The sequence below is a fragment of the Terrapene carolina genome, unplaced genomic scaffold (assembly GCF_002925995.2).
Source record: "Terrapene carolina triunguis isolate 2854851 unplaced genomic scaffold, T_m_triunguis-2.0 Scaffold211, whole genome shotgun sequence".
Classification (NCBI taxonomy): Eukaryota; Metazoa; Chordata; order Testudines; family Emydidae; genus Terrapene; species Terrapene triunguis.
Window position 1 is genome coordinate 36,803,534 of NW_020664562.1, and position 27,682 is coordinate 36,831,215.

Sequence of the window (27,682 nt, forward strand, 5' to 3'; positions counted from 1 at the left end):
ACATATACCAATTTAAAAAAAACCCCACTAAATATTAAAAACAGTAAGGCACTGATTCAAACAGAGCCATTTAAATATAAGGGACTTCCACCTTCAGCTCTGAAGGCAGTGGCGCCACCAGCAGCAGTGCGAAAGAATGGCGTATTGAACAGCTGCCAAGGTGTAAGATGGATGCCCTGTCTCCCTCAAACCTCGAGTTATTCATAGCTGTGGGTACACTGTGTGCAGTAAGGGTTCCCCTTCTCCCCCCTCCCCCCCCCCCCAAAAAAAAAACTACTCATACACACCCAGAATACATTCAGTGCCATTTCCTCCCTCACCCAGTTAGAGAACCTCTGCTCTACCTTAAAATGGAACTTTTGGCAGTTAATATATAAATATGCTCTGCTGTAAGAACTCTCAACTTCTATCTTCTGAACATGTCACCTACCTCAAGAGCAGGTTCTCATAAGATCCACACAAGAAAGAGGTGCAAAACATGTACTATCTTACAAAGTAAGACACAAAACACAACTCTAACCATGTGTATGTTGTTTAGATTTTACACCTTTTCTTTAAATTACATGAAGTGGATGAGTTGGTACTATCAAACTAAAAACAATTTTGTGATTTGTTCATTTGACTAAAGTGCACAGAACCTGGCCAGATTACAAAAAACAAACAAACAAAAAAAACCAGACATACAAGCTGGACTGCTTAGTCTGTGAAAGAATTGCAGTCAATTTTTACTGCATCCAAAGTAAGTTTCCCTCCACAAGAAAACATTGGCATCAGAAGAGGAGTTGTTGGGAAAATGGAGAAGGATTTGCATTCAAATTCATTGCTTTCTTCATTCGTGTCCATAATGGGAGACAATATGTTTGAAGGCAAATAGTTCACAGTCATGTCTGTAAGTGGATTAGTAAGGTACTCAGAAACAGTTTGAATTTGCTCTGTTCCCTCCAGTACTACTTTTTTGTACACGTAAGGCAGGTGACACTTATAATTGTCTCCATCATCTGGTGTGCTGGGGGCCAAAGGTTTGTACTCAGAGTTCTTTTCAGTGGATTCCCGTTTCTCAAAGCTGTTTTCTATTGTTTGCCAATCATGACCTTCACTGTTTTTAATGTTGTTGAAGATGGGTATGTCCTTGAAAGCCACTGGTTCCCTTTGTATGAAGACTTCCTCTACTTCTATAGTTTCAGGCTCTTCAAAACTGCTGAAGTAGCTTAGGAACTGATTGGAATCTAAGTTCAGCTCATTCTGATGGGTGAGGAAAAATATTCATTATTCAGACAGTATCTTCTACCCTGTCAAAATGCAGATAGCTTTCACACAACATCCTTTCTAATACTGCTAATCCTAAAAGTAAGTTTCTGCATTGTCCTTGTATCAGGCTGATACGTGATAATTTTAACAGGCCATAAGATAATCTTAACAGGCCAAAGTAGTTCCCTGCAATCATCCCACTGACCATAAATTCACACTTTTTTTGTACCAAGAGATTACGGACATGTATGGCCAAAATCATTTTTAAAGTGAGCATGACAAGCTTAGTATAAAAATAATTTTGAAAGGTGACTTACCTCTACAGAGGAGTACTTTTTAGCCCATGTCGAGTTAGCTGGGTCTGGAATGGCTTTTCTGTACCATTGAGGTACAAGGACAGAAAGGAGTGAGCATAATCTACAAACAAATGGAACATGTTGGCATTAAAATCACGATTGCTAATTCCTGCAAATGTAATGGCTTCAAACTATAATCTATACATCCTCACATTTAAATCTGACATATTAAATTGGGACACCACACAATGCCAAGACACCAAATAATCACTGTTTTGCTCAGTGTAGACTGCTTTAGTCTGGGCCAGTAGAAATTCCAGCCTGCCAGTATTTGGTAATTTGCAATTTACCTTGTTGGAACTTGTATTAAAGCAATTTAGTTTAAACTCAATCTGGATAAAACTGTTGTGATGTTGACTGGTAGGTTCTCAAACTCTTCCCTTTGTTAACATCTATGGCTGCTCTCTCAGCTGCGGGAACCTGCCAACCTACACTCAGATGGTTTGCAGACTTAGGGTCTTGCTATATTTATTGCTGCTCCTGGATTCCCCAGATGGCAACAGTGACAAGAAATCTCTTATTCAGATTTCAACTGGCCGAGACATGCACTTTTTCCTCTCTGAGGTGGACTGCACATCTGTTTACCTCAAAACTTGACTATTGCAGAAACCTCTGCCTTGAGTTAACCTTGAAGAAGCTAGTCTGGAATGCAGCTGCTTGACTTGTCAGGAGGGAAGATAAACAGGAGCACTCTTATACCTGTACTCTGCCCCAACTGCAAGTGACTTTCTAAACCCACGTATGACCACATTTAACCCTAATGGAAGATGCATCTCTGTCTAGGCTTTCCATTAGATGGACTTTCAATCTAAACCATGTAAAGTGTACACTAACATTGCATGATGTACACCTCTACAAGCCAATAAACTCTCTTCCCATCCCTGCTCCTAGTGCTGGGATGTAAAAAAGGGTCCTCGAGCATGTTTTTCTTAGCCCCAGTGACTCTGTGCAGAACACCTGAGAAGGCTGAACTTTCACCTTATAGGTTTCAGAGTAGCAGCTGTGTTAGTCTGTATCCGCAAAAAGAACAGGAGTACTTGTGGCACCTTAGAGACTAACAAATTTATTAGAGCATAAGCTTTCGTGGGCTACATCCGAAGAAGTGGGTTGTAGCCCACGAAAGCTTATGCTCTAATAAATTTGTTAGTCTCTAAGGTGCCACAAGTACTCCTGTTCTTTTCACCTTATAGTGTACCAATAGCTTCTAGAGGCTCCAGTCAGGGATTGGGGGGAGGGGGGAGGCGTGTGTGTGTGCGCGCCCACCCAACAAATAGTCAATTCCTGCCCCCAAAAGCTTAGAATCTAAATTTCTGGCCAGTTCTAGTAGGGATTGTAGTTCAACTCTACATTCTGGGCTGCTGTTTTTATATCCTATCCTAATTTTTCACAGCTGCAAACACTACTCTCGCTCTTGTGGCCAAGAGGGCAAGGGACTGTTTCTGAGACACTGATTCTGCATCATAATTTACCACTAAGTGGACAAAACACTGCAAGTAGCTCCCACCTGTAATGCATCACCTCTGTGATGCTGCTCCCTTAGAAGTATAGGAATTGCCATACTACATCAGACCAGTGGTCTGTCTTGTCTCAATGGCCAACAACAGATGCTTCACAGAAACTCCTGCAGTAAGCAGTAATGGAATGGTCTGTCTTCAGGAAGTTTCATCCTAACTCTGATAGTTACAGGTTGGCTTATGCTCAGATGCATGAGGGTTACATCCCTTCCATAGGTCTTGTTTTCTTAAGAAATCCTTACTAACGTAACACTGGATATTTTTGTTAATCATATAGACTGAAATTTGCTAAGCTGGAGGCCCAGATAGTGACACTTCTGATATAGCTCCCAAACTTTGTTGTCTCTGCTGTTAGCATTTTGTGGTGGTCACTGAGTCAACAAGCTAGTATATAATCTACTTTGCCTTTTACCTTTAAGTATATCTTTAAAAAAAGTGGCCCCTTCAAGTTTTTAAATGAATTAAATTTGGAAGGTAGCTGATATAGGGAAATCCCTGTGGCATCAAAACTGTTCTGTAGCAGCAGATAATTAGAGAGCTCTTCTGTTCTATGAACTATATTTTGTTCTGGTCTCTAGACATCTATTACTTCCTTGGAGTGTGTTGCTTTATGAAGACAAATCCCTGCTCTTAAGAGTTTTCAGTCTAAGGGCTGGATTCTGTTCTCAGTGAAGTTACCAGGTGTCTCATTTCAATGGGAGAAGGATTAGGTCCTAAGGGTTAAACTTGAAGAAAAAAAAAAAAGTATCTATCGGGGGGAGGGGTGCACATTCTCGATTGGTGCATTTCTGAACCTGCATCTATTTACATGTACAAATATCTAACTTTGTGCTGTGTTTTTATTTAATATCATTTATGCAATTTGTTTGGCATCTTGTAAATTTCAGGTAAAATTTCAAAGGAGTTTAGAACAAGTTGTAAAAAGACATTATTATACATTCTAAAGAGGAAACTACTTTATTTTTGGAGTTCAGATATGATAAAACTAATTCACTTACGCTTTTTGAACAGATTGCACAAAGCAAATGCAGGCTGAAATACCGAAGAAGATGCAAGCAGCCGAAACAATAATCCATTCAGAAGCACCTGTAAATCCAGCAAACCCATGTTGATAAACAGCAAAAATCAGATTTTAAATATGCTAACTCAACTGTATGGATGGTTGACCTATGAAAGTCCTGGGGTGTGCTCTCTTGCTCATAAACGAAAAAGAACTGAGTACATTTAAGAACTGGAATTTGGCACTGCTGAAATGCTAAGAAAAAAGAGAACTTTGTAAGATGGGGCTCTCCACTGGGCAATTTCACCCAAGACTGATTGTCTAATATATGCAGCCCTTTAACCTTTGTCTTGGGCCACTGCACTTAACATCGACATATGCAGCAAATAAACCTAGAGTCAGTAAGATGGACTATGCTAGTGAACGCTAGGCTAGGCAGAAAAGCTTTTAAACAGTAAATATACTATGTTGTGTCTGTGGAACAATCAAAATTAGAGCTGGTCAGGAATTTTTTTGACAGAAAATTCAACTTCTGCAAAATCAAAATTCACTGGGGGAACATGTTGATTTTGCTGAAGTTTTTAAATTTTTTGTTAGGGAAACTGAAACACACTATTTTGGTTTAGATCGACCCAAATCTGAATACTTCAGTTTGTTGAACTGAATCAAAATATTTCATTTGGGGTCAGTTCAACATGAATCTGTGTCTACGCAGCTGCCACAGTGCCTCATGGGAACTGTACTTGGAGTGCCTCATGCCCCCATTCTCTACAGGCCAGGCTCCCTACCTGGACACCTCCCATGATGCACCATGGCCTCTCCTCTGAACTGCTGTGGTGCATGATGGGAGTCACATAACCACTGTACATTGCAGGAGAGCTGACAAACCAAAATGAAACTTTTTGATATTTACTAATCAAAATTTTTCTGAACTTTCTAGTATATGTGTAAAATTTTGTTCTTTGACTTTCTGTCCCAATTTGGGATGAAAACAAATTTCAAACTAAGGGAATTTCCCATGGGTTTGAAAGTCTGATTCTACCAGCTCTAGTCAAAAAATGTAGAAAGAGGTCTGACTTTGTAACTGGTATTACAGGCATAATTGTGTGGAATACACACACAGGGGGAAACTTCTGAATATAGGAAACCTCTGAAATAGCTGAGAATTACAGGAATTCAGAAATAATACTATTTTATTTATTTACTAGAGTCAGTGGGAATTTTGCCATTCATAGATTCATAGACTCTAGGACTGGAAGGGACCTCGAGAGATCATCGAGTCCAGTCCCTTGCCCTCATGGCAGGACCAAATACTGTCTAGACCATCCCTGATAGACATTTATCTAACCTACTCTTACATATCTCCAGAGATGGAGAATCCACAACCTCCCTAGGCAGTTTATTCCAATGTTTAACCACCCTGACAGCTAGGAACTTTTTCCTAATGTCCAACCTAAACCTCCCTTGCTGCAGTTTAAGCCCATTGCTTCTTGTTCTATCCTTAGAGGATAAGTTGAAAAAGTTTCCTCCCATCTCCTTATGACACCCTTTTAGATACCTGAAAACTGCTATCATGTCCCCTCTCAGTCTTCTGAAATAGCTGAGAATTACAGGAATTCAGAAATAATACTATTTTATTTCTTTACTAGAGTCAGTGGGAATTTTGCCATTCACTTCAATGTGAGCATAATCAGGCCCTACTTTATCCCTAGCTTAAATATGTAAGTAGTAATTTGAGGCCAATGGGACTGTTCACATTGAAGTCTGTGCCAAAACTCCTATTACCTTCAGTGAGGTCTAACACTGCTTGCCTTACTTATGTGACCAGTCCCACTGGACTCAAATTACTACTTGCATATCCTAGTTGTCTCTACAGATGTCTTGTGGGAAGGTGGGCAATTGGAAGGAAAAAAAAACATGCACAATTTTATAACCAGCTGAAAATATCCAATTATTTTCTCTGAAAGGATTAACAGGAGTAGGTACAATCCAGATCTGTGTGAAAGGGCTGGGGCCAGGGATAGCTAAGGTGTCTTTCTGCTGGCTCATCACACAAAGGTCTTAAGATGAAGCTATTTGTTACTTTCTAGGTAAACCAGTTCCTCGTTCCCTATAGGGCTTTCTCCAGCCATGGTTGAAGCTGTCATCCACAAAACGTAGTTCACACCATGCTGCAGGTTTTTGATTAAAAATGAATTTCTGGAAGTCTCTTTATGGATGACTGAAAAGAGAAAAAAAGAGAAATCAACAAAGAATCCAGTGTTTTTATTTCTCTTGTTTAATTCTAAAGAACTGAACCCTCAATTCTCCATCTCACCTTTTCTCCCTCCCTTTCCTTGTTCTCCGAGTCTTGTCTTCACTGCTTTCTCCTACTCTTAGCTACCCATCTTTATTTTTCTTCATAACCTATGCTTTGAACAGGATCCTCCTTCACCAAGTGCCCTGCTTTCTCCTCTAAATCTCTGTGCAGCTTCTTTCATGAAGCTTTTCCAACCCAGATCTCTGTCCCCTTTGCCCTTTTGAATCTGAGTCATTGTCTTGTTATCCTATTTGTCTGAATTAGATCATATGCTGCTCAGGGTAGGGACTATGATTGCCATGTTTGCTAAGCACTATGTATGCGTAAAGGACTTTGTAAATAACCATGTCCTGTACATAAAGAATTTAACAGTACCATTTTCTGCCCTATTCTAACTGGTGTGATTCCTAAATTGTAAAGGAACACTAAGCACAGATTAGTAGTGTTCATATTTGAGCAGCTACTTTTACTTTCTATGGGCTGCTCCTGGAATGAGCTCCAAGAAGGATGGACTCAAAATTCCCATGCAGAGCCCTACTTCAAGTCAGTGCAGCTCCATGTGGTCACAGAAGTCTGCCTATGCAGCATTTGTAATAGGACGGGGGGGGGGGGAAGGGGAGACAGGTTTACAAATTATATACACCTGTTTTCATTTTCTACCCCAATGATTAAGGCTATGATTCTGCCACAGATGTCATGAATTCCGTGACTTTCCGTAACTTTGTCTGGGGCAGGGCTGGAGCAGCTGTCAGCCCCAGGGCTGCCAGAACAGCTGACTGGAAGCCAGCCCCAGGGCCACTGGACCAACTGACCAGGGGCTCAGCCCCAGGGCCACCAGAGCAGCAGTCCCCCAGTCCACTGGAGCAGCGGCTGGGGTTCGGTCAGCCCCCATGGGGCTGGAGCAGCAGTGGTCAGCCCCTGCCGCAGAAATAGCAGTGGGGCTAGAGCAGCTGCAAGTCCCGGCGGCACTCTGTTTGTCCCTCCTCCCCCCAGCGTATTTTTAGTAAAAGGCCAGGACAGGTTGTGGGCTTCCATGAATTTTTGTTTATTGCCTGTGACCGGTCTGTGACTTTTACTAAAAATCACCTTGATCGATCGGTCCTTCAGCCCTCGTATAGATTGCGCCGATCACAACACATCTTCCTCCCTTCTCCATGTACGGTCATATCTTTTCACAATAAAGTTTTCCCATCTCTTTGGAGGTCGGCCGAGTGGTTGTTTCAGTTCCCATGGGTACCACTCGGCGACAGCTGAAGTCCATCAATTGTCAGTGAGCCTCGCTATATGCCCGGCCCTTCGCATTTTACTATGCCTGCTCTCAACAACGTCTTGCACTCCACTCTGTTGTCTGATCACTTCTTTGGGGATTCAGTTGCAGACTGAAATTCCCAGAATTCTTCTTTCCATTGCCCTCTCTGTGACAGACAGTTGCTGCTCCTCTGACTTCATCAGCACCCATGTTTCGCTGCCGTACAATATTGCTGGCAGTACTGTGGAGTTGAAGAGGCTGGCATGTGTTCCCTTGTTGATTTTTCTTTGGAGGACATCCTTGATAGAATTGAATGCGCACCAACCTGCTTTCTTTCTTCGCAAGAGTTCACCTTCCTGATCGTGGCGCATGTTAATTTCTTGGCCCAAATAGACATATTGCTCAACTTCTATTTGTTCTCCCTTGATCTGTTATTTGGGCTTTTGGCATGGTATCAGACCACATAAATTTCGTTTTAGAGCAGTTAATTTTCAGTCCGACTTGGCTGCTTTTTGTGTTGAGTTCTCGCAGCATTTTCTGTAGTTTGATAGTATTTTTGGCCATCAACACTTACTAAAAATACTGTGACAAAATCTTAGCCTTACCAATGATTCATTACTGGTTTTTCTGAATGTAAAAAATCCCTGCCAGTAGCTCCAAATGGATCAGAAGCCCCCAGATCACAAACTGGTCTGTTCACAGAATTAGGAGCTAGCTAATAGATGCTCATTGAACAGATCCCTAGTGAGTGTCATTTTTAAGCTTTTATTATTTTATTAAACCTCATTAAAATCCCTTTATGGTAGCAAAACTATTCCTCAGATTGTGAACTTGGATGTAAATCAGTGCAGACGTTGGCATGTTTTCTTCTAGACAATAGCTATCTTGTACTGCCCCGTTACAGTAGTACATGAACACCTCACAATCTTTTAATGTATTTATTCTTACAACACCTGGTGAGGGAGGGGAGTACTACTGGCTTTTTTTTTTTAAACTGAGAGGGTGTTGAGGCACAGAGAGGCTAAATGACTTGCTCAAGGTCATACAGGAATTCTGTCAGAGCAGGCAACTGAACCTACATGTCTCAAGTCCTAAGCTAGTGCCCTAACCACTGTCCACCTTCTCTGTGTTAGCTATTTGTGTAGAAATAAACTGCATTTACATAAGGAAGAAAAACAACTTGATAAAGCACAGAGGACAAAATTAAAAACTAAACTTGCTCCTATAAAATTACTTTAAAGGTGAATGAGAGTGTGCTTTCTTTTTTTTGCTTCTTTCCTATATATATATATATATATATATATATATATTTATATTTTTTTTAAAGTTCTGAATGCATTTTGGCAGGAGGCTGTTGGGAGTGAGGGGTAGGGGGTTGGCCTTTGTTTGTTTTTCAGTGTGGAAGTGGTTTTTGCTTTTTTTTCCCCCCTCTTTCTTAGAAACAATAACTCTTCCCTCTGTCTTTTGGCAGAATTCTTGGATGCCTCAGAAATGTGGACTGGGGGGGTTCTCATTCCATAATGGAGGAGCCAGCAGGCCAAATCCTTATCCAAGAAGTTTTCTCCAATTCTTTAGTTAAAAGGAGTGTTGTTAAAAAAAGAAAAAAACCCATAGTTTTAAGCAGTGACTATAAACGCCTTCCACTCTTGGGCTCCAATTCTACAACCACTTACATTCTTAACTTTACTATGTGCTGTCCTATTGATTTCAGTGGAACTACTCACAATAATAAAGTTAAACACATGCATAAGCAACATCAAGGTCTCAATTAGGTTTCGGTTCCGTGATAGCTCTGATGCCATAAACTTACTACTTCTCTGGTCACACAAAATACCTGGGTAGATAAGACCTGAATTTCATTTAAAGGAAGTCCAAAAAAACCATGCCTTGTAGGCCATCTTCATACATACTTAATGAGCAGAAGACCCACCCCAGCATCATGGAGCTACTACAGCCTGAGATTTGTAGCCTTCCCACAGTGATTACTTGACCTAATCATACCCACAGGTGCTGTCAATAAGGAACTTGAGAGCAGAGAAAAAAGTGGAATTTAGGGTTTGTTTTGTTTGGTTACAGTGTAAAAGGTGAGTCTATATATGGGCTGTAGCAGAAAATAGCTGCTTTTTATTACTGATTCTATGTAAAGACAAAGATGTTTAATTGGGCAGGAGACACTTGAGAAATATAGTGTTATAAAACAGTAAAGGACTTTTCAGTTGAAGTGATGAAAGTAGGAGTTAAGAAGAACAGAGCATGTGTGGCTGCAACAGAGGTAAGTTTTTTGTTTTTTTATTAGTCTTGAGAACCTAGAAAGAATACAGAAGAATTAACACTATTGTGGGTGTAGTAAGAGTTATATTATCCTGCAGTACAATGATTACTAGATATTGCCTGAAGATTGGATTTTTTTATCCTCGGGATATCACTGGTTAGTGGTGAAAGATCACTCTCACCTCAAGAGATGTTTGTGAGGTGACATTTTGAAAGGCATGTTTGTGTTTTAAGAACTCTGTTGTTGCAGTGCTTGGATACAATTGAGAAAGGAATGTATATGGGTTTGTTTCTTCTGGGAGGGCGTGGTGGATATAGGAATTACAGTGTTCATGGGATAATAGATGACTTGCACAATTAGAAAGTGGTGTGTGTGTATATGTATGTACTGATTAAAAACTTCATTGGTATGTGTTTATCCTGAGTGACTTCTGAGTAAATCTGTTACCTTATCCACTCTATAACTAAAAGGGACTACATCAATTACTGTTAAGTAGCTTTAAGTAGATAATTCAAGGGTAGCAGTGTGCACAGATATCAAATTGCATTAGTTTATTCTATTTTTGTCTTGCTAGTAGAAGTGACACACTTTTAAAAACTGACTCTCCAGTCCCTTCTGCAGATATTTTTAGTAGAGAGAGGCCCAAACCAAAACCTGGAATCGGTTGGCTCCAAACTCTGGGGAAGTTCAGCTCTGGAGCCAAGCCTTGTGGCTTTTGGGCGCATGTGTATCTTTCTAAATGCATTTTTTCCTCTTACCTAGAACAGTGGGGTTCATATTTTCAATGTCCTGTACAAGAACAGGGTTTATGTTCTGCTTATTTTTTGCCAGATACCTACCATAAACTTTAGGGCCTTCCTCTGAGTTTTTCTTCTGCAAATATATATTGTAGCTAGTGATACAGCCCATTTGCTGGTGGCCAGGGATTTCTTCCCATGAAACCCAAACACCATCTCCTTTTACTGCTGCATAAACCTGGGGGCCAGCTGATGGTGCTGCAAAACACAAGATTTTATTTTTAAGGACAAATGTTTAGGCTAGTTTAAACAAAATGTCTCAGACTGAATAGCCAGAGCTTGCCTTCCTGTTTCGAGTATCCTCTAGCTGAAGCCACTTGTCCAGCTCTGTTCCTATAAAGTGCAAATACGTTGATGTCATAGCATACATCATGCTTTATGTTCTCTGAAACGAGAGAGATCAGATATGTGGTCAATTGAAATATTAACACAATTACCTAACCATCTAAAGTGGAGACTAGGCTTCAATTTTATTACATATATTCTTCAAATTGAGCAAGAGGCTCTTTATGTTCTCCTCTCTGGCAACTTTGCATCATCTCTCTGTTTGTGTAAATAGCTTTCACAAACATTAAAGCTAACAGTCCTGAAGACTGAAGTCCTTTATATAGCCATGGAGTGGGTATAGCATGAGTCACCACAGTGGAAGAAAAATCAAAAGTCTGAGCAAATCTCTTCAGCCATTTTTGAGTAATGGGAAAGCAGAGGAGGAAACAAGCTGTTACGCAGGTCATAGTTTTAATATATATGATTGATGGCTGCTATAGCAAAGCCAGATTGGAAGCAGTGCCAGTGATGGCCTCCTATCCCACATTCAGAACCATGGAATATGAGCACCTCCCCACTAGAAGGGTCTCTGGGGGTTGTGAGATGCTGCTAGTAACTCACTCTCCTTCTGGAGAGTACAAGATAGTAGCATGAGCTTGCTGGTTGTTTTCTGGTCTACTCCAGAGACAGCAGGGTCCTTACTCCTGACAGGCCTAATAAACCAACAAGGTACAGTACCAGTACAGTATATTGGAAAGACTATTTATAATAGTAATGAGCAAAGTACTACTGCCTAGATAGTCCTTCAGCATACTTTGTACTGATTCTAAGTTCCCTTGTTAATCTGTTTCAGTGTTCGGACTTTGTGTAGCACTGTTCTTAAATCATCTGGAAGGGACTACTACTTATGGAATGTGAGAGAACTGACACAGAACAGTCCATTGACCAGTTACAAACATACAAGGAGTCCCTGACAGTCTAACCTAGCGCAACTAAGATTATTACCTAGCAGCCACTAACTATTTTTAAATGCTTTCAATACTGTAACTGTTCAGCTTGGTCTAGTAGAAATTAACATTGAATCAGATGGTTCCTAACACAAAGCTTCCTAATTGGAAGGAGAATCCACTTCTAAACTGTACAATTACCTGATATTATTGTGGACAAATTGGATGCTGGAAATTTTATCCAGTTCAGATGGGGTTCAGGGCTACATGTCTCTGCCCATTCCACTATATATCCATTGAAGGCTGCAGATTCAATGGGAGGCGCCCAAATGACAAAGATGCTGTTATTCCCCATTGGTGTAACAGAGATGCTCTGCGGAGGAGGTAAATCTTAAAAAGGAGAAAAAAAAACACGCAAGTTGCCTGTAACACTCCCTTAAACAATATCACTTATTTGAATCTGTTACTCATGGTCTGTTGTATTTTGACTTGGTAGATTGGATATGTGCAGTTGCTGCCTTTCTTCATCTTAGTGCTACACAGTGTACAGAATCCTTCATCAGAGAGAAAAGCTCTTTGTGCTAGTCTGATTACAACTAAGCTGCTAAAACGGTGGGGTTTGTTTGTTGTTTGGCTGGGTTTTTTTATTGCCATCTTGCATCATGGTACAGCAACAGGAGCACTGCTACCTTTACTCCTTAATGCCCATGGTCTTCACATGGTTTCTACCTACCAACCATTCTAATAACACCCGTGCTTCCACCAAGAGTCTGGAACATGTCTGATCCACATAAGTGTAAAATTTTGCTTTCAGACACAGGGCCACATTACTCTCTTCTGCAGGAAAAAGCTGTGGGAGGGAAGCTGGTGACAAAGGTGGGTTAGTAAGTTGCTATCTACCACTGAAGTATGACCATGCCACATATCTGACCTTGGTATAACAAACATGGTTGAGTTGTGTCCACTCAGCAGCTTTTTTCACAATACAGCCATGTATCGACTGTCTCTCTCCATCTTAGGCAGCCTAAGTAAAGAGGGCCTATATCAACCCATTCTCAGCAGCTGATATGCCATACTGTCTCAGTTGGGGAGAGAGTGTCTAGAAATAGTAATGCAGAGCAGAATAAGCAACACGTGGAGCAATGCACCCTGTGAATATCCTACTACAAAGTTAGGACAGGGCCCAGTAGTGGATCCTATTGATAGTTTAAAAATAAGCATTACTCCTGGGCTACAAGAAGGCAACTATGTGCCAGCCTAGGCTGTAGAGAAGGATGAAACCTGGCTAGTTGAGTCCAGCTGCTGAATATTAACCATGATACGTGGACACAATGTGCTTAGAGCCAATCATATTGCTCATTAATTACAAACTCTGACAAATTATTAGCAGAGACAGCAAGCTTCATAAGCACTAATCGTAACTGTATAAAGAGGTAACAGGGCTTTGAATGACCTTCTAACTTAAAAGCTGAATACTTCAGAACACAGAGTTCTGCTCTGTTCAAAAGCAAGAGCCAATATTTCTCGTAACTCAAGCAGTAAAGGTGTTTACCTAAAATACTCAGATCAGTAATGATGGACGTTGGAGATGAGTTTCCTTTTGAATTATGAGCATAGATCATTATGTTATAATCCACCTTGGGGAGGACTCTAGTGAAGTGGGTTTGTGTGGTAATGTTCACATCTGTCGTTCTAGGACTCTTCTGGTTTAGTGCTTGAAAGGTCAGTGTGTAATGCAGGATCTTTCCTCTTGCTTCTGACTTGCTCATAACCTACAAAGAAATATACCTTATTACTTTTCCCCATTATTTTCCTGGCAAGATCACAAATATTCAAAAAAAGGAATTTGCCAAAACTGTTAAGAGCACCTTGCACTAGCACCGTTCAATAGAAATTAATTAACTGAAGTGCTTCAAGAGACTTTGGAAAGTTTTCACGTCTGCTCTTTGATAAAGATGTTGTTAACTGTCTGAGAACTATACAACTTACCAAAAGCTATGGCTAGTAGTTCACAGGAGCGTCTGGTGCCTTTACAATAGCCTGTGCATAATGCATGTACAGTATAAAGGTTCAATATAGTAATAATTAAACTCAACAGAAAAGGTATGATACCTAAAAAAATTAGCATAAAAGTATATGCCAGCAGAAGAGGCTGTAATAACTGATGAGAAATCCTGTCTAGAAAAAGACATTAATTCAGATCAAATATTTAGAATATAATGGGGGAGTTATTTGTTTTTATATACATAAAGGCTTTTCATACTCAAGATGTACCAGAGCCTTCTATACAGTAACATTTTCTTTCTGATAATTCTGTAATTATGAAACACATGCAGCAGCTACTAAAGAATCACCATTGGATGTTAGAAAATATATTATGAAGACTGGAGAAAGTTTGAGGATCCTGCCATTTCCACTCCGTATCAAAAACAGCAATGAGCTCTTCCAGCAGAGACAAACAGAATGAGATGCCACAGCCCCTACTGTTGAAGGGAAGTGTGCTGGTGCAAGCCCCATCTACTGATGGAGAGTGCTGCAGCTACACTGACCTAGAATCCTCCCAAAGTAGCATCAGGCTTGCAAAGGCAAAAAAAACTGTAACAAAAACTGAGACTTCAATAGTACTTTTGTTATGAACCTGCTATCTTCTGTTTTTTAAAGAATCTATTTAGATGGCATAGTCATATCTTGTTTTTTTTTTAATTCATATGCAGACACTATAGCGATCAAAGGGACAAAGGGATCTAAGCTCTGTAGCTTAGATACCAAATACGACCTACCTTAAATTTACAATCTGACAACATTCTCTAGTTCACTCATTTTTATTATTGTTCATAAGCCCATTGCAATTTATACAACAAAATATATAGCAAAGAGATGTTGGCTGAAGTTCTATGGCCTGTGTTCTACAGGAGGCCAGGCTAAATGATCATCTAATGGCTCCTTCTGGCCTTAAAATCTATGCCAAGATACATACTAATTCTATGGCAGAGAACCTTAATTAATTGCAAAACTTTTAGCTCATAAATGAACTATTTGAGGTGCAATTATACCTTTAAGGAAAAGTCCTAGGGAACTCAATAAGGCTGTACAGACTGTTATAGGTCTTATATCCCTGCTCCAGGATTTTATAGGTTGGTTTCAAATGATACAGAAAGGTTATCATTCTGTTAAATAACTTTTCCTTAAGGGAAATAAATATATAAAACTTTAATCCAGCTTTCCCTCTCTGTAGAGGAGAGGGACGGAAAGCTGATATTTGTGGGACCTGTGGTAAAACAATGGCTTATGTCCTGTGTGGTGATTCCATGGAGGCTAACGCACTTTCCCAGAGCTGTCTCTGTAAACTAACAAACCTGAGATCAGCAATGTTGGTTGACTCCATTCAAAAACCATGAAAAACAATGCACTTATTTGCTAGATAGCTTTGTGTGCATTTAAAAAAACCCACTGTGTTTTTGCTTCTGCTCAAATGCATCTTCTACCAAGTAGCTACAAGTAATTAAAGTAATGCTTATGGCTAGGGTTTTCAAAGGAGTTTAAGGTCGTTAGGCACCTAAATCCTATTCAATCAAATCAGTTCACTGGGAATTGGTCACCTAACTCCTCCTTTGAGAATCCCCATTGCAAAGTTGTGCCATTCGCTACTACCTTAGCTACAGTTCAGTGCTGAAAGGATCTTTTTTTGTGAGAAAATGATTCATTAGATCAGGGGTTGGCAACGTTTGGCATGCGGCTTGCCAGGGTAAGCACCCTGGCGGGCCGGGCCAGTTTATTTACCCGCTGACACGGCAGGTTCGGCCGATCGCGGCCCCCGCTGGCCGCGGTTCGCTGTCCCGGGCCAATGGGGGCGGCAGGAAGCCGCGGCCAGCACATCGCTCGCCCGCGCCGCTTCTCGCCACCCCCATTGGCCCAGGACGGCGAACCGTGGCCAGTGGGGGCCGCGATCGGCCGAACCTGCCGCGTCAGCAGGTAAATAAACTGGCTCGGCCCGCCACAGTGCTTACCCTGGCAAGCCGCATGCCAAACGTTGCCGACCCCTGCATTAGATGCTGCTATCCGGGGCAAGGGGAGAGGGAGGTGGAAATCCTGTCACTGAGAAATATAAAGAAGAAAAATCATTGCTCATGTAAGACCTGCAAAAAGATATTCTACCTGTGCTCCCTCTGCTGTGGAAAATTACTAATGAACACCATCTTGGGACCTGTGACGGTTCTGGAAGCACTGATTAGAACAATAGAAATAGTAATTCCTAGATCTGTCTGTCTGCCTAATACAATGAAAGAAAATAGATTCTTGTGTCCCCTCGTATACAGTCTCCCTGTTGTAAGTTTTTATAATATGAACACATTACACATGGGCTATAGCTTGTCCATTAAAGGCTCGATTTCAAGCCCACTGTCCTCCATGTAGTCTTTCCATACAAGCCAATGAGCTTTGAATCAGGGCCTAATTCAGAATCTCCTCTGACGACAGCTGGGAGAGCTGTCATTTCCTGGAAAAAATATACCAGCACATCTTTCCTCCTTTCCAGGAAGGGGTATAGTCTGATCTACCACTTCTCTCAGGTGCGTATATTCCTTATGAGAATAAAGAATTGGAAAAGAAACTCAGGAAATCAGAACGACTTCAAGAACAACTGCTGTGGCTACCAATCGTCACTACTGTGGTCTGTCACTAATCTGAATGACAAACTATCTGTTTGTTCAGTGCTTTTCACATCTTCCACATCTTGCTTCAGACCCTCAAGATACCTATATTAACTAACTCAGCCACTGTTCCTTCCAATACCCATTTCACGATGAGGTAACATTTTTCTGAATCAGACAGCTATTTATAGTAATAGTCCTCTTTGCTAGAAAATGATACTCATATCAACAACTGTCCTTTAGTAACCCATTTTCACTTCCTTTCTACCTCTGTTCTAGAAACTGGAGGAAGTACAGTAACACCCTAGGCATTATTTGAAAGCTTATTTAGACTGGCTAACTGTAACTCCTTATCAGAAATTAGCAAGTCAGCAGTGGCACTTCATGTTGGAGAAGGTCTGAATATATTGCTTTTAATTAGCAGAAGCATATTTGTTGTGACTAGAAGTAGCAGCTGCTGTGTCAATAACTTACCAGATACAAAGAAAGTGTTATTTCTTCATATAACACAAGAACCTGGGAGTACCCAATGAAATTAATAGGCAGCAGGTTTAAAACAAACAGAAGGAAGTACGTCTTCACACAACGCACACTCAACCTGTGGAACTCGTTGCTAGGGTAAGCTGTGAAGGCCAAAACTATAACAGTATTAAAAAAAGAACTAGATACACTCATGGAGGACAGGTCCAACAATGGCTATTAGCCAAGATGGTCAGGGCTGCAACCTCACGCTCTGAGTGTCCCTAGTCTCTGATTGCCAGAAGCTGGGAGTGGATGACAGAATGGATCATTTGACGATTGCCTGTTCTGTTCATTCCCTCTGAAGCACCTGGCATTGGCCACTGTCGGAAGACAGCATACTGGGCTAGACTGGACCATTAATCTGACGCAATGTGGCCATTCTGATGTTCTTAAATTTTGAAATGCCCCATGAAACTTTCCGCATTTTAGAAGATCCTCAGACTAAGATATTATAAATAACACCACAAAAGGTATTTCAAAATGTCTTCCCCACAGCAGGGTTGAAAGTTGAAATGTTGGGGAGGGAGATGAGAACATGGGTATTGTGTCTCCTATCTCCCTGGAAGAAAGGGGGAAGTAGTGATGGAGAGCATCCTTTTTTAAAGGAAAGGGGTGGGAAACCATAGCTAGAACACTTTTACTCCCCTGTATCAGGTACTGCTACTCCTACTCCATCCACTGGCAGGAAATGTTGGGACCCCAAAAACTCTTCAGCCAGGAACTGGCTCCCTCTTCACATTCCCCTGCCTGGTGAGTCTTTGCTGCACTGATCAAAGAGGAGAAGAAAACTCACAGGTAGCTGAATTTCCTCTACTCCTTGGTCTGTTCTCTTAAGAAAGGGAGGCAAGGAGGTAGCTCTCTTTCTGCTGTTAGCAGGGGAAGCGGAGCTGTGTTTTTCCTTGCTATAAGCCCTTTCTCTTCAAACACCTAGTAAAACACAGTCCCTGCTTCAAACTTGACTATATACTTTTAAATTCCCTTAGATTAGTAAAATCTTACCTTCCAAAAAAGAGTGATATTCTGTGTTTGGGAGTCCATATCTTGCATTATGTACCAGACATCTAACAACCCACTTGGCACTGGTTGGGGGAGAAAAAATGTGTAGAGTTTATGACTGCACTTTGATACAAATCTGCAAAATGTTGAAAGGTATGAGGGAAAACAAAACTAAATTGAAATAGAAATGTTTTTTAAATGGCACAAAACCATGCAGCCTGGAATCCTTGAAGGGACCCTTCTGAATTTTTCATTCATGTATAGTACTTAGAGGCTACAGTGAGAGGCACTTTAGAAATGTTTATAGATGAAGGACAATATAAGTACTAAGACAGGTAGGTTATGTTAGTGGTGTGATTAAGTACAAAGAGAACAAGATTCTAGGGCATCCATCCAAACCATAAAACTCAGATACATTCTTAAGGCTACATCCTGCCATCATTCAATTTATAACAGCATGCTAACAAGATCAGCTGCTAATAGTTGCATAAAACTTGGAGAGAGTTAAACCATTTCAGCACTAAAACAATTAACCTTGTGGTTATGGCACAGCACTCAGGCACTGGACAGTTTTTTATTCTTACCGGCTCAACGTCTGCAAACTTTTCTGTGGCTACTCAAGACAGATCAACAGCTCCATAGATAACATTCTGGTAGGGTTTTTCTTGTATGATTTATATCTATTTGTGACTTATTTCTTGGTAGAAAGAGCACTAGATCTAAGCTCAATGGGAATATCCTGTTTCTTATTATGTTACTGAAAATAATAAATGTTCATAATGAATAAGTAGGGATAGGATAGAGGGACCTAGACAAATTAGAGGATTGGGCCAAAAGAAATCTAATGAAGTTCAACAAGGACAAGTGCAGAGTCCTGGACTTAGGATGGAAGAATCCCATGCACTGCTACAGACTAGGGACCGAATGGCTAGGCAGCAGTTCTGCAGAAAAGGCCCTAGGGGTTACAGTGGACGAGTAGGTGGATATGAGTCAACAGTGTGCCCTTGTTGCCAGCAGATTGAGGGATGTGATGGGTGAGGTCTCATCTGGAGTACTGTGTCCAGTTTTGGGCCACACACTACAAGAAGGATGTGGAAAAATTGGAAAGAGTCCAGCAGAGGGCAACAAAAATGCTTAGGGGGCCGGAGCACATGATTTATGAGGAGAGGCTGAGGGAACTGGGATTGTTTAGTCTGCAGAAGAGAAGAATGAGAGGGGATTTGATAGCTGCTTTCAACTACCTGAAAGGGGGTTCCAAAGAGGATGGATCTAGACTGTTCGCAGTGGTAGCAGATGACAGAACAAGGAGTAATGGTTTTAAGTTGCAGTGGGGGAGGTTTAGGTTGGATATTAGGAAAAACTTTTTCACTAGGAGGGTGGTGAAGCACTGGAATGGGTTACCTAGGGAGGTGGTGGAATCTCCTTCCTTAGAGGTTTTTAAGGTCAGGCTTGACAAAGCCCTGGCTGGGATAATGTAGTTGGGGATTGGTCCTGCTTTGAGCAGGGGGTTGGACTAGATGATCTCCTGAGGTCCCTTCCAACCCTGATATTCTATGATTCTATCATTAGTGGTGTCAAAAGTTGTAGTTAGCCCAAAGAAGAAAAATGTTCATGAAAGACCTTTTAAGATTTAGCAGAAATAAGATATCTGATAAGCTTTGCCTAAAGTTTTTAATAAACCCACAGTAGCAAAAATCAAGCAAACTGAGTGTGAAGAAAGGCCAAAAGTTGGTGGGCAATGTGCTCAAGTACTTCAAAATCAGAAAGAAGTAGCAAGATAAGAATAAAACTAGTAAAACAAAAGATACTACAGACTGGTTCTTCAAAACTGATTTCACTAGTGTATGCTGAAAGAAAAACACCACAACTCAAATAAGCACAAATTGTTACTAATAACACTAAAACAAAAGCAAGGAGCTCATGGACAAATCTGACTGGAATGTGATTGGGATTGCATGCAAGGAGGAGATAAATCCTTAATATAAGCAATGCTAAGAACTCTTGCCCTATATCACCTGTAAATCTCCCACAACTTTATTAATCTTAGCTAAAGGAGGGGGGAAAAGTAGGATTTAGTTCTCCCAATACTAAGCACTATTAGACGGTGAGATGGGGGGGAGGGGGCGGTTCAAAGAATCAAAAATGAATTTATCAAACTCAAATATTCCTCCTTCAAGGCTATTTCACATATATCCTATACAAGGTGCTAGAATGAACAGAAATTCCAGAATGGTGCTTAAATGTAACATGTCCCATGGCAGGACCAGACCCTATAGAGACTTGAAAATAAGTAGCTTTTTAAAAAATTCATTCTGATATTAAAAGCAGAGCTTTGAATTCTGCACATTAGTTATTTTAGGTAGTAATGGAGCCATTTTGTACCTATGACTTCTCACTCACGACTCCCATTGAGATCAGTTGGAATGAGGCTAGAGCATACTTGCTCATTAGTTTGAGATTCTTATTTCACGTTTAGCTGGGAAAAAGACTAAATGCTCCTCCCCACCCTAACTGAAATCCTAACATTTAACTGAAATACTATAGCAACCCAACGTGCGTACAAAGGGTTACAAGAAGGAAATTGTTAGGGGGGAGAAAAGTTCACACTTCTCTCTTGCATCAGTCAATGTTTCATACAGAAACTGATGCTGTCAATGGTGGTAAATTGCATGAGTCATAGTAAAATCCTGTAGGTTTTATAATAACTTACAAATATATCAAAGATATGTGTAAGATCAAAGGAGTTGGTGCCAAACTAACACAACTTTGAGAGACAAACTTCTGAGAAGTTTTCTTCTTTAAGAAGAACTGAAAAGCCTGTACTATGTGATTTCATGGGGGTAGTTTGAAGTCAAGCAAGCAAACACATGACCCGATAGTGAGCATCACACATCTTATATTAGAGCTGGCACAAACTGATTAATACCAATTCTCTTTATGGTCTTACTATGTGTTCCTGGAAACTGTCACCTATTCCTACAATATGGAATAGTGGCAACATCTCCTGTTCACCTCATACTTTACTGTGTGTTTGATTGTCAGAACACATGGCCAGATTCTGCTCTGTTACAACAGTGTAAGTCAGAAGTGACTCCACTGACTTCTGGATAGAGCTGTTGGAAAAACGTTCTGTTGGAAAATTTCTCATCAGAAAATGCCAATTTGTTTCAATCAAAATGTTCCACAGAAACATGTCAAGTTAGTTGAAACTGACAACAGAAACCAGGCAGGTTTCTAATGGAAGCCTGCCTGGATTTCCTGCCACCATGCTGAGCCTCCCAGCAGCCCACCTGGTAGGCTGAAGGTAGTGGAGAGCCTGAAAGTCCTGGCTTTCAGGGGTGCAGCTCCTTGGCAACCTCTGCTCCCAGGCTTGTGGCTCATTGGCAGTCCGGGCTCCCATGGTCCCCAGCTCCAGGGCAGTATGTCAGGCAGATGGCCCCAGAATCAGGGCTTCCAGCATTCTTAGGAGCCCTGGCTCCTGGGCTCCCTGCCTGTGGGCTCCAAGAGCCTTGGAAACATTTCAAAAAGATCAAAATGAAATAATATTTCAGCTTTTAATAAACAACATTTTTGGAATTCCTGTTTTGCAGGAAACTTCAGAAATTTAATTTTTGTTCCATTTCCAACTGAATTATTTTTTCCTGACATTTTGGAATTTCCCAATGAACAGGAATTCCAGTTCCCGACTACCTCTACTTTTGGATTTACACAGCTGTAACTGATGGTAGAATCTGCCCCACACTTTGCATTTATTAATATTAAACTCTTCTCAAACAATTTCTAAATACGTTAGACAACGGATTAACGTGGCAAACTGCATATTTTATTACCTGCTTCTGGAGTCTGTATTCGAAATGTGCTCCAGTCACTCCACATTCCTCTGTTGGGGTGAAATTTGCAGCAAACCTGAAATTCATACTCTGTATGTGGCTTCAGATCATGTAGATTATATCTTGTAGAATTTAAAGTTTCAACCTTTAATGGCATTAAAGCATATGTAATGTTAAACTTAAGAGGAAATACTTCATTCAGTCTTTAATACTCTGAATTATGGATAATTTATATTCTGCCTGAAGCCTGTACTGCTACCCAGGGTTTTCAGAACCCAAAGCAGTGGTAACTTAACGGTCTTTTTTTTATGTGGTGTCAGGAATAAATCAATGGGGACAGCTCCTCTGTTTGATAAATAACTGGTAAAAACAGAAATATCAATTTGGGAGTTACAGTACCAGCTATCCTCATGTAGCAAAAAAAATTAATACAATGCTTAAAACCAATGGCAAACTAATTCAGTGCAACCCTGAATAACCTTTTCAAAAAGAAAAGTGTAATGAATATTTTGGTTTGCAGTTTTCCAACAAAATTCTATAGTTAATAACCTGGAGATAACAAACTCTTCCATTGTTCACAAATTCTGTCCTCAATACTTTATATGATTTCTACTTTTTAAAAACCCTATTATGTTTATTTGAGGTCCGACTTGGATCCTGTTAAAATAAAAGGAAAAACTTCTATTGACTTCAATAGGAGTTGGATGAGGCCCTTCTTCAGCTTAACAAGCGTGGTAGTTTATATCTTGTAACTCTGAAAGTGTAATAATTTTCTGGCTTTTGCTGAGATGCAGCAAGTTACTTAATACATGTCTGAACACAGGGCTATATCAGACATGAGGGCCGTGATCCTGAAAAGACTCAAATGAATATTTGACTTCACTGAGGTTATTCATATTCATAATATTAAGTACATGAATACGTTCTTGCAGGATTAGGGCCTCACATGCAGAAAACTTCAGACCAAAGATGGTGTTTATGATGGACATTTAATTTACAGTTAATTTCCGATATGAATTATTGCATTATCCTAAATTTGGTGCCAACAAGAAGAGATGCAAATTTGAAGAAATAAAACCTGGTAAAAATAATTAAACAAAACCAAACATCAGTGACCAGCAACTTCCTTTTTTTCTTGAAAGAATTATTACCATATTCCAGGAGTGACTGTTAACCGGTCGGTATCTTAGTCTAAAGCTTTGTGTCTGTTGTTGATCCTGCCACAAGACAGTGCAATTTGTTGCAGAAACGTTGTCAAATTTCACTAAAATATCTGTTGGAGAATGAGGTTTCACTAATAGTAAAGACCAAAAAAAAAATAAAAATACCAGTTAGATATGCAATGTGATTAGAAATTGTTGTGTAAGATATGATGGAATATAAATTTCAGGTAAATTTACACTGGGTCGCTTCTTTATTTATATTGCTGTTACTTAACAATAAGAACCCCCATCCAAAACTCTAGGTGTCTTTGGCAACCTTTTGAAATTTATTCACTAAGGCATATATTGGTATATTCGACCTCTTCTAACCAGCTCCCTAGATCTGCTCATTTCAGAGACAAGTAACACTTACCTATGTCTATCAACATGAATGTAAAGGGTAGGGAAGAAGCATTTCCTAGTCTATTTGAGGCAGCAACTACAGCTGTATAATTGGATTCAAAATTCAGCTTGGTCAGATTCAGTGAGCCGTATTTAGGATTCATACTTTCTTCTGCAAAACGTAAGCATTCTGTCTCATTTGTTAGCCTAGAACAAAAGAGAAACCTGTGATTAAAATCTTCAACACACACTCTGTGGGCCAAATCCTCAGATGGCGTAACTGAGCAGAGAAAAACCTGCCCTGGACCTATATTAGGACGCTGGACAGTTTGAGAATGTTCCCTAGGAAGGGGCAAGCTTAAGCAGCTGTTTAATACCAGTTCCAGTATTAAACATCCAGATTCAAGGGGGAAGCATGTCTAGAAATGGGGTGTAGTCCCTGCACACTGCCTAGCGCAGAAGGTGCTGAGGTAATGTGGTGCAGTATCTGCGGGGAAAAATGTGAGCTGAATAGTCTACTTATGCAACTAGACTCACTTTCATGAACTTGAGTCATATACTGTCTCCATTGTGCTTTTTCCCCAAATAGTTTAAACGTAAGCCTACTGACTTTTTTGGGTCCTTAATAAAAAGAAATAGGCCTACCAGAAATAGTAAGTTTTCAAGCTATTATTCAACTGTAGGCTAAAAAGAACCTTGTCCATCAGTTACTTACTGTACCACATAGGTAGTGTCTATGTGAGTAAGTCTTCCTTTATCCCAAGTGCAAGTAAGGTTCCCATCTCTTCCATACTGAATACAGGATACATTTCCTGGCTGGTCTGGAGGATCTGAACAGACACTCTTGTCAATATTTGAGGTAAACACTGGTAACAGAGGTATTAAGAAACCCTCTTCTAAACAGTCTTGAGTTTTGTTTTGTTGCCTTTGTTTTTAAAAACAAAGAGTTCAGGGTTCAGGCTGTCTTTTAACCTAGCTCTTTTATGGGAGACTGGCTTTTTACTTACTTAGGCTACGTCTTCACTACGGGGGGGGTCGATTTAAGATACGCAATTTCAGCTACGCGAATAGCGTAGCTGAATTCGACGTATCGCAGCCGACTTACCCCGCTGTGAGGACGGCGGCAAAATCAACCTCCACGGCTTCCCCTCGACGGCTCTTACTCCCACCTTCGCTGGTGGAGTAAGAGCGTCGATTCGGGGATCGATTGTCGCGTCCTGACGGGACGCGATAAATCGATCCCCGAGAGGTCGATTTCTACCCGCCGATTCAGGCGGGTAGTGTAGACCTAGCCTTAGAAGAACAAATTAAAGCCTCAATTTCGGCAAGCTGTTTTCATGGGCTGACCACTGTGTGGAGCCCCAGTGAAGACAATAGGATTCCACATAGACGCAGGGGCCTCAATGTGCACATCCTGGATAGGACTGGGGCCCAAACGGCTGCCTACAGCAACTGATGACTGTTCTTAAAAAGCTTTCTTTCCCCATGAGACATAAGAGAGTATTAGCTCCCATAGGCTACTGGAAACTCTGTGGGATTCCCATTGCACAATTTCTTATTCACACTAGGATTCATAGGGGAACTACTTGGAGTTTGTGCTCTGAATCACAAATCTTGGGGATCCACTGGAAGCTAGATCCATCTATGCCGAGACCCTATGTCTGCATTTTGGGGAACCCTGCACCCTCCACTGGAGCAATCTGTTGGGGATTTTTCCATCTACCACTGCCTTGGAATCTTCTGTCCCCTTCACACTAAAAGCGGCCTTCCACTGAGGAGGGTGGGAGAGGCACAAACATTAATAAAGCCTCATGTAGTATTTTACAAAGGGGGAAGGGCCACTGTGTTTACAGTGGGCTGGTGATGCATGTGTCCAACCCCTTCCCAAAGTAAAGCATATGATACTACAGTGGTGAATGCCCACACATGCACGGGGGGAGATCAGTGTATGGAGGACCCCTGAGGCACAATCTGGCCCAGAGTAAATAATTAACTAACTCTGACTATAATAACCTATCCATCACCCAATGGACTCACTAAAGTAGTTATCCCACTACCACTTTGTGATGTGCTTCTCAGAGGTACATCACATCTGATACCCTAGGAAGAAAGTGTTAGAATAAGAAATAGGAAATGGCTTCTCCTTACTTCCAACATAGATGTCAATTCCACAGATGATTTTTCCATTCGATTTACATTTGCAACTAAATGTGTGTCTTCCATATGCAAGGACCATTTCAGAATTATTGAAAATTAGCTCCTTGCATTGTTCACCCTGTTTTAGCCGGCACGAGAGGGTAATGTTTGATCCAGGAAGGACTACCGAATCTGTGCTAGCAATCATGTCTCCTCTTTTGCAATTTTCTACAATACAATGGGAAAAACAAACTGTATATATAGCAACAAAGAGTCCTATGGCACCTTACAGACTAACAAATGTATTGGAGCATAAGCTTTCGTGGGTGAATACCCACTTCATCAGACACCTGGGTATTTATACTCACATGATCCCTTCTTAGAATGTGCAAAGCCTTTTGTTTGAAATTTCCTAGAAATGTATCAGTATTTATTGCAAAAATTTATAAAAGGGGTGAAAAACGGTGCAAAAAATTAACTTCAGTTTTTTTGGGTAAATATCAGGGTTAATATTGGGGGACAGGAGGACAGAAAAAAAGCAACAGATTACTGAGCTGCCATCTCTCTTTCCGCAGTGGGGAGCTGGGTCCAGGGAATTCTGTCACTTTTCTTTTTAAGGACTTGAGCACTGGAGTGCATTTGTATGCGCGCACATCCTTCACTACATTGCCTTACTTTAACAGACAGCATCACATTTATACTTAGATTAATTTATTATTAACACAAACACATTTACCTAATGTAATGGATTGGATTTTCTTAACATAATCAGTATTTTCATGTTGAGTGGTCCAAAATTTGTGTAAAAGTTTTTTGTTAAAAAAAAAAAAACAACAAAAACAAGTAATAGCTTTCCTAAAACTTGGGAATTTTTGGGAAAAAAATCAGTTATAAACTGAAAACCAAGGGCCTTAAGTATAGGGTATTTTACAAAGCAAAGGAGAATCCTCCACCAGTATAATCCTCTACCATAATCCAGTTCAGAACTCTGGATTATGATTTGTGCCTGGCACTAAATTTTCACTGATTTAAGGGACGTCATGAATGAAAGCCAACCTACTTTCTTACTGGAAAAGTACAATCCAAGGAGCCACCTGAAAGCAGAACTTTATCTTCTCTTTTAACAAAAAACACTATGCATACTGGTGAAATAGCAGCAATCATGCCCCTATTGAGGTGAATAGTAAAACTCCCTCTGAATTCCATGGGAGATATCCCTTATTTTCCTTTTCATAGTTCCTGTGTAGATGCAGGGATAGGCAGGTGTAACACCCAATTCAAACAGAAATGTGCATATACATTTGATGTTGCTCAGTGGCCCTGGAAAATGATGGAGCAGCATTTCTATTTATTTGTTAACCTAGTCAGCTCTGTCTATTTGGAAATGGATTGTATGCAAGATGTGCCTCTCAGGTAACCAACAGCAAACCTCTAACTTTAAATAAATAAATAAATAAATAACTTACTAGCAGTTATTTCCTGTAGTAGCCTTGAATTCACACATCAAACAGAAGTGAAACTTTAGTTATATGCAGTATAAACAAATGAAAGTGAGTTGCCAATGGTTGCATGTATTGGCTCTTATCTTGTGCACCATTTGGTTCTGAAAAGTGCATTCAATGAACACCAGCCTGATTCTCCAATGCCTTGAACTCTGTAGGGTTGTTTACAGTTGTGCGCCATGGGTGTAAAATGCTGCCAAATCAGAATAGTAGTGTCATACATCCGCTATGACCAGGTGTAAGTGACAAGGCGCAAGGCAGCAGAGAATCACATCCATTATTCTTAACAGCGTTATCCAATTAACTGAAAATGATTTTTTTTTTAATAATAAGAAAACAATCCAGGCAGGCATCGAAGTTACAGTAGCGTGACCCTCTGGAACTTTAAAAAAAAGGAAGGCATTTTCCAACAAAGCACTCAAAGACTGAAGGAGAAACAAATTAAAGTGTTCAAGATTTTCTAAGCAAAGTTTCTGTTTAGAAATCAAACACTTACCTATTACTGCTTGTACCAAACACCAAATTGCCATGTGCACAAGCCATGTGGAGAACAT

The 27,682-nt window shown here is 40.5% G+C and overlaps 1 protein-coding gene across 1 annotated transcript; it reads right to left on the reverse strand.

Moving 5' to 3' along the window:
- Positions 1-680: 680 nt before the first annotated feature.
- LOC113407394 (interleukin-12 receptor subunit beta-2-like) lies at positions 681-27,682 on the reverse strand. Its single transcript, XM_026655849.1, has 15 exons — positions 27,625-27,682; positions 25,639-25,854; positions 24,206-24,320; positions 23,522-23,697; positions 23,098-23,240; positions 21,947-22,091; positions 18,120-18,199; positions 13,502-13,721; positions 12,151-12,339; positions 11,019-11,120; positions 10,778-10,933; positions 6,202-6,339; positions 4,117-4,204; positions 1,566-1,665; positions 681-1,242 (listed from the first exon to the last, which is right to left on the reverse strand). Exons 1-15 carry the CDS (start codon positions 27,680-27,682, stop codon positions 697-699), a joined length of 2,472 nt encoding a protein of 823 aa, XP_026511634.1. The 3' UTR covers positions 681-696.